Source organism: Anoplophora glabripennis, unplaced genomic scaffold (assembly GCF_000390285.2).
Source record: "Anoplophora glabripennis isolate ALB-LARVAE unplaced genomic scaffold, Agla_2.0 scaffold774, whole genome shotgun sequence".
Classification (NCBI taxonomy): domain Eukaryota; kingdom Metazoa; phylum Arthropoda; class Insecta; order Coleoptera; family Cerambycidae; genus Anoplophora; species Anoplophora glabripennis.
Window position 1 is genome coordinate 191,339 of NW_019417350.1, and position 7,801 is coordinate 199,139.

Sequence of the window (7,801 nt, forward strand, 5' to 3'; positions counted from 1 at the left end):
AGGGAACAGGACCTCCTCGGCCTATCCATTTTTCTCCATACAACTCATTTTAGTGTTGTCTTATATTATGTAGGTAATGAGGTGGCGCCCCGTCCTGCATAAACCATATGCTTTGGCGTTCAATTAAAGGGACATCTTCCAAAAGTCCTGGCAAGTCGTTAACTAAAAGATTGTAATAATCCTCACCATTCAATCGATTAGGCAACACAAACAGTCCGATTAGCCGATCGCCTAAAATGCCTGCCCAAACGCTGACGGAAAACCGAATCTGATGTCTGGACTGAAATATGCTGTGTGGGTTTTCATCAGCCCATTCATGAGCGTTATGAAAATTGACATAACCATCTTTACTGAAGCTTTCCTCATCCGTAAACGAAATAAGAGATGCAAAATTCGGAATCCGCCTCGATTTTCGCAAAAACCATTGGCAAACTGCCGACGTGGTTCGTAGTGCGACACTTCTTACACTAACCCTTGGATTGTCCTGCACAGCTCTCAATACATTTTCTTCATCACCGGTGTTCTTACAAATCTGTCGCTGCCACGATCATTTACTCTTGGTTGGAACGAACCATTTTCTCTTAAACGTTGGATCCTCTGAAATACCTGTCGAGAAGGAAGTCTTCTATTCGGGTATGCTGCCGCATACAGACGCCTCGCTTCTGATGCATTTCCAGCCGCACGGCCGTACGTGCATATCTGCCATTTCCTTGTTTGAATATGACTCCATTTTATGAGTTGCAATAATGTTGTATACTTAAAATTTCCACTCACCACTTTTACTAATTAAACACTGCAAAGCTCAATGCACAGTGCATCAATAACTTAAATTGTTAAGCGTTGTGGCAACGTCAGTCTTTTATTTGCCATGGTAAACAGATTTTTGTAATTTTTGGCCTAATTTAAAGAGCAGAGTAATTTTCAAACTCAATTTACTCGAAACCCATTGGAAATATCGATTTGGACAAAGATAATATTGTTTACGTAAAATTGTTAAGATTTTATAAATATGTAGAGAAAATTGTAAAATAATTGAAATAAAAAAAATTACGGGCCGAAAACCCCCTTCACCAACCTAAATGGGACGCATATGATTTGCGTGTCGAAAAACGGAGTAGCCCATGTTATTTAATGTAAAAAGTTATAAAAGACCCATACATTTTTTTCTATTTATTTGTAACCGTTTTGTCAATAACAGAAAAAAAACAGTTTTGTTTAAGCCCTTTTAAGAGCATATAACTTCCTAAGGGTGCGTTTTAGGGCACATGTTAATAGGAACTTTTTGGCTTATTTTAATGAGTTATAAACGCAGTAGAAGTTTGGAACCCTATTTTAGAAACACCCTGTATAGTCATCCGAGTATGGTGCTCAATCTATTATTGTATAGACTTGTCCAAAAATTTATCGAAAATCGGTATTGAGCTAGTAGAGGTCAGAAAATTTGTTTATTTTCTTGATCCCAAACGCTCGTACCATGACAAATAATTCGCTTTGGAAAATTATATGTATTCTTCGAATCTTATCGGATATACTCCAACAGTTATTAAATAAACCCCAGCCGACGTGCAAATTTCGTTCAGTACGTTCTTTATGAACACAATGTCACTACATAACTCCAAATGACAAACAATTTGTCAAGTATTAAGTAAAGGATCTTCTATTAGTTGTACAATTTTTCTTCCATTAACGTAGTGTTGTGCTGCATACTGCTGTACATACCTCCAGCTACCAGCCTGTGGAGGTACATACAAATCCCTTGTTACAAAGTCTTTAGGCAGTTAGTAAAACCACTCATCTGTTTGATACGGATCTTTTCCAAAAAGAATATGGTGACTTTAAAATAACATGTTGCAAAGTACAAAAACAATCTGTTTACAAAACAATTTTCCAATGCAGTTTCACTCATACTATTGGTTTAAAACGATAGCAACAGATAACACTGTATTCGGCGAACTGTCTAGTGGTGGCGTAGTCAAGATTTAAAAGAGTGTTATGCTTCTAACATATGTACTTGTGAAACATTTTTTTTACCTCTTCAAAATTTGCAAAATGTCTAAAACAAGCGATTCAATTATAGAAATTGCAAGACAGTGTAGCATTTAGTTGAGCCATCGAATCACCACAGTGAACGTTTTGTTTACACGGTTTATTCTACGTTTCATCCGCTATCCGCATCCACTTTCAATGATTTGCTGTTTACATGTTGACTTTTCATTCGCGTTAGGTGATTCATCTGCCGTGATCATCCAACATGACCAGTGTGACTACTGTCAGCACTGTCACAGGAGTAACATTCGGATAGAATCAGTGTGCAGAATCACACTGCCCTGAAATTTTACGTGGAGGACGAATATACAATATTGCACGATTTTAATAAATCACCTTGTGAATATTAACAGAACGTAACAATTTTAGGAAATATATACAATATTACTACCATATCTTGGTAGTGCTGTTACTATCATTGTTTTCTAGTGATGAATTTATTCAAGCTCAACAGCAGCTAGCCCGGTGGGCCAGTGAGGACGCCGTGGGACAGGCGAGCACCAGCGGCGGAGGCGGCGGCGTCGTGCCCCGGGAATATTTTCCATCGCCAAGCAGTTCCACAAGCGAGGAGCCACCCAGCATCGCCAGAGCGCCTGTCCCAACACCGGGCCACCTCCCTACAGGTCACCCGCATCCCGACCACGCGACCATCCACCGGCCCAAGCGATATCCTGAGTATAAACACTGATAGTGACTGAAAACTGACCGGGCTGGGTCGCACCGGTCGCGGCCCAGCCTCTCTTCAACGTACACACGTGCGCGATACCACGGAAACTGGCTTCCCCTCACGTTACCAACACGATGCAATCCTTGGTCACTCGAAGACATCTGATCTGATAAGGATAGGGTGTGATACCTATCACTGCTAGGTACCGCGCTGTCACAGTGTCACCGCTCCAGATGTATCCCCGTATGATTTTCTCCAGCTTGTCCAAAAATTTGTCTACTCTCTCGAACACATCACTTGCACGTTCTTCAATCCCTATTAATAGAATAAATTAGCAATCTAAGTACGGATATTGTAAATATAATTGTAAGAATGTTCTGTTTCAATGTATTTTTTTCTTCTTTAAACTAAATTATTTTCATTGTGCTCTGTTTGACATGCTTTGCTGCAGCAGTGACATAAGCAACCGATATTGCCGAGGACAGTGTAGTATCACAGTGACTGTTAAAGTGACAAATTCACCCGTTTCTCATTTCTGATCATTGTCGAACAACTCGCTGATGGTCTTGTTTCCAATGAAGCATTGTATAGTTATAGTGCAAATATTTTAGCCCTTGTTTATGAAAAATTTAACGTAGATACTTAACCTATGAAAGCATTTTTAAGGTTATATCCAGTGGGGACCCATTTTGATAAAATTAACTTCCATGATGGCATGCAATACCACGGCAGTAAGACGCGCTTTCATTTTAACGAAGATAGTAGCTATTAGCAACAAAAAGTATTAAACCCTGTGTTCGATTTGAAATAAATACTGCAGCATTTATGTCAATATTACTTCCCCTTTTCCTCTGATGCATCTACCTAATTCCTAGTGTTTTGAAATCCCAGTAGATATTTGAGGTTATGTTATTGTCATCACAAACTATATTCCTGTTATTACACACGAAAAATGTTATTACTTTTCGCTTCTTAAACTTCACGCAAGTTAGCATCGCACCTTTCGGCCATTTCGGCCTCACGTAACACACTGCAAAACGAAAGCAGTGTAGGAGATGCATCGAGAGAAAAAGATGACCTTGAGCTACAAAGCCCACGGTAATTTTATCAAATCAAACACAGAGTTTAATACCGACTGTGAGATGTTAATAGCTATCTTTGTCTATACCTAAAATAGTATCCGTAAAGTAAACGAGATTATACAGAATTTAAATTTAATTTTCATAACAATTTTTAAAATAAGTAAGAACAATATACGCCTGTTAACTTTTCTGGACAACTAGTCATGCACTTTTTTTAAAATAATTTCTAAGCTCATGGAGGTATCAATTGAATTGTGCATTCAATTTTGCATAAAAACTGCCTTTTCTAAATGTACACTGATGTTACTTTTGATTTTGACTAAAAGAAAATCTAGAAAATAACATTGTTTTTTCTTTGACAAACTGAGGATTTGAGACATAATTTTATACTAACCTTTTTGTTCCTTTAAGGAGTAAAATATAAGTTTTAGATAAACATTTTTCGAAGGTAAACCGCCTAATCATATTTAAAATGAATGACCAGCAACGCACAATCCATGTTATTCCTTGAAAGAACATGAACAGTTATGGGGTCACAAAACGTGTTTTTCATATACAAGCAAAGATTTGGGGCAGCAATGCAATTTTCTCTTTTTCTCAAAATCTAACAACTTTGGGAAAAATATAGATGTTCTTAATCAGAATTTAATAAACAGATCAAAATTCCAACTTCACAGAAAAATCCATGAGCATCGAAAATATTTTTGATAAAGTGGTTCAGCACACATGCCACTTATGCTTGGAATGAAATATTAGTAAATAAACAAGACTCGTGTTGATAGGAACTGTTTTGCTCTATCCTCAAACTAATCTGAACAAAGAACTGGAAAATTTTTTTCAAAAAATTTTTAATTAAAACACGTTTTTTTTAAACTTGGATCCTAAAAATATTCTTAGAGAAAATTTATTTCAGTAAATGCGAAGAGATGAATAAATTCATGTAGGTTTAAAAGTTACCGTATCTACGTTCAATTTTAAAGTGCTGTAGAAAGGTTTTACATTATGTAGTTTAGTATTAATTAAATGTCTTAAATAATTGGACAATTAACATCCTTTTAGTGACCAAGAGCTGAAATCGTTTCTAGGGTCTAGGTAAATTAACGAGCGTGATTTCGAATAGAAGGCTCCTGTATATAATCTAGTATGTTACTCAGTGCTTAATTAAAGGGCAATATATTAAGTAGAAACAAATTCTAAAATGTTACGTAAGTCATACAGGCAACAGTTGTGATACATTTTATACGGTTTATGATTTAATTTAAAAAGCATTGGATTGTAAAAGGAAATATGCCACGTGAAGTTTACTTTAGTGTTTTGTAAAATAAAACTAATGAATCACGACAAGGCGTAAACAAGGGAAGTTGTTAATAGCAGCACTTTCTTTGCCTGATGATGTTCGTTCAAGATTTACAACAGAATGAAAAGGCTGCCTTGCTTTGAGGGAACGATGTTGTTAAATATTATACCGTAATAATTACATTCCCTTGGATACAAGGAAAGCTTTCTACTGGTAGCCATTCCTCTTACAGTTTACGAGACAGCATTATAAATAACGCAGGTGCTTCGTCTGTATTCGTTTAAAAACTTATTAATGAACGTAGCCCGAATGTATCAAGCCAAAACCTGTATGCCTTTAATTATGCACGCATAAGTTCGAAATTGTGACGTATGTTGCTGAAGATCGATAAAAGACTGAACGTCCTCGGACGCCCGACCTCGCCCCTATGAAATAGCCGTCGCCGGTGGTGTGACACGAACTTATCTACACGTGTTAAGTGTTGTGCAGTCGACATCGACTGACTTTATAGTTGTTGACTTATTTAAAAACAATTGTGACATCGTGCATCAAAAACGATGCACGGCCTGCTGCAGTGCGACTTGTAGGACCGTGCATCCTCTATGATACATGAGCCAACTGGCCATCTCGAGAGAAAATCCTGCAACTAGGTCCATGCTCTTTGAAGTTGTTGGTATATCAGTCTCAGTAGCGGTTTTTATTGAAACGAATGCGATGCTAATCCAAATGTAGTAAATGAATGAGAATTCGGACTTTCTCTCCAGTTTGTCCAGCCCGTGCATCTAGTGGTGCATGCATAATTCTAAATCCGTGGTGTCATGTTGGAACAGTCCCGATTTTGCCTTAGTTGTTGGCAACCTTGTATCCCTAGCTCTATTCTAATTGGGCCCTGGACACAACTGTTGCTCACCACGTTATATTACGAAATCTTTCGGTAACGAAACGATTTTTTATTGTAGTTTGTAAGTTAGTCACAATTTCTATTTAGTGATAAATTTCACAGTGCCGAATGGCCTAAAAATCCCATAATCCATAAAATTATGTTAAACGGTTGGCTCAATTAATACATATTCTAAAATACTTTCAACTGTTTTATAAACATAATATACCTAATAAAATATACGAATCAAGATCAAGATGTTTCTAACTCGGAAAAAAACAAAATTATTATCAAAAACAAACTTTTAACCTCACTTTTACAATAATAACTTATCATTCCTTCATTTCCATTTTTTTTGTAAAGCTTGCTAGAATATTCCATAAGGTTATGCAAACCCAACAAGGTTCAATAATCTTAAAAACTGTTGACATAGGAAATTGATCACAAGTTACCTACTCTAAAGAAATTTTTCTATTAAAATAAGAGATGTGGAAATTATTTAAGACCATTTTTGAAAAGGCTTTATTTTTTCAAAATTGCGTTTTACCTAGTAGCAGTTATAATACGGTTTAATATTCTTTGACATATTCCACTTTTTTTACTATCTATGACTGTGTTCTGCGAATGATCGGACTGGTCTAGTCGTTCAGTGAACAAATATTTCTTTGGTCAACCCAATGAACTAATTAGGAATATTGGACAGATTTTAAAATGTGCCTATTGTGGTCAAGAATGACGAAATCTGATCGTTGACTGCGTGCACTAATTATGACACAAGATCACAATGACGCGATGGGGACGAACAAAGATTAATAAAAAAACAACTTAACAAAACTTTTAGGTTCGGTTTTGAAAGCAACAGAAATAAAACCAATATCTGAAAACAGCAACGGCTGAATTGAACTACCGTCTTTTAAAACTTGTTCAGAAAATTATTTGGCTTGAAAAATCTGCCCAAGCTAGTCCGACCATAAATTTTATCTTTCGTGAAAATAAATTTAAGGATGTACTAAATTAGTCCAAGAAAAATTCCTTGAACCAAAAGGATTAGTCAATGGTTCTTTTAATTCAATTATCTTTACCTACCTAAAAATCTTCAAAATAAAAAAAATATACATATATTAAGATCACTAAACTTTTTTAAGAATAATTAATTATTTATTTTTTATTTCATAATTTGAATTATGGGTTTCTCTAACAAATTAATGTTGCTCTACCAAAAATACATCGGGTACCTACTACGCAATAACACTAATTCATTAAAATGAACTTCTGAAGAACTCAAAAAAAGTTATACTTTATAAGAATGTATTACACTTTCGGGTGATGGCAAGAAATTGCCTGCAGTATGCTGAACAGCAATCCATTGTTATTCTTGCTCTGTGTGGCGTAGCATTATTTTATGGAAAAACTTGTTCTAAAGTTGGATTCAAGAAATTTTGGAACCTCTTATCATACACTATCTTAGATACCTTTCAAGACCAGTTTTTCAACGAGATAATGCCCAGCGATATGTGCAAAAGGTAACACTGGTTCAGCATGCTGCAATCAATTCCTTGCCATGATCCGATAATAATTTTTGTGTTACTTTTAGAAGGAGTAACGGTAGGAGTCTATGAAAGGACCTCGCACGGTGTTTATGAAAACGTGGGCTCGGTCAAACTGGCTGAAATTGTGGTAAGTTGTTGGTTTTGCGTTACTGACCAAGTCTCCACAGTACATACTTCGGTCCGAAATTCAATTCTTTCCTACTTATAGCGGTCTGAGTCAGTTCTGCTGATGATGAATTCAAAATACCTAGTATGAGTAGAATATTGCAATAAAAATAG

At 36.2% G+C, this 7,801-nt stretch overlaps 1 protein-coding gene across 1 annotated transcript in view; it reads left to right on the top strand.

Annotated features, from left to right (window-relative positions):
• The window catches only part of LOC108915307 (disintegrin and metalloproteinase domain-containing protein 11), a gene marked incomplete at its 5' end in the record, with an annotated part of 192,688 nt that extends 189,954 nt beyond the window's left edge, over nucleotides 1–2,734 (top strand). The window contains one exon of the mRNA XM_018721299.1: nucleotides 2,476–2,734. Coding sequence (XP_018576815.1) covers nucleotides 2,476–2,734 — 259 coding nt within the window. The remainder of the gene's footprint in view (nucleotides 1–2,475) is intronic.
• Between the last annotated feature and the right edge of the window lie 5,067 nt (nucleotides 2,735–7,801).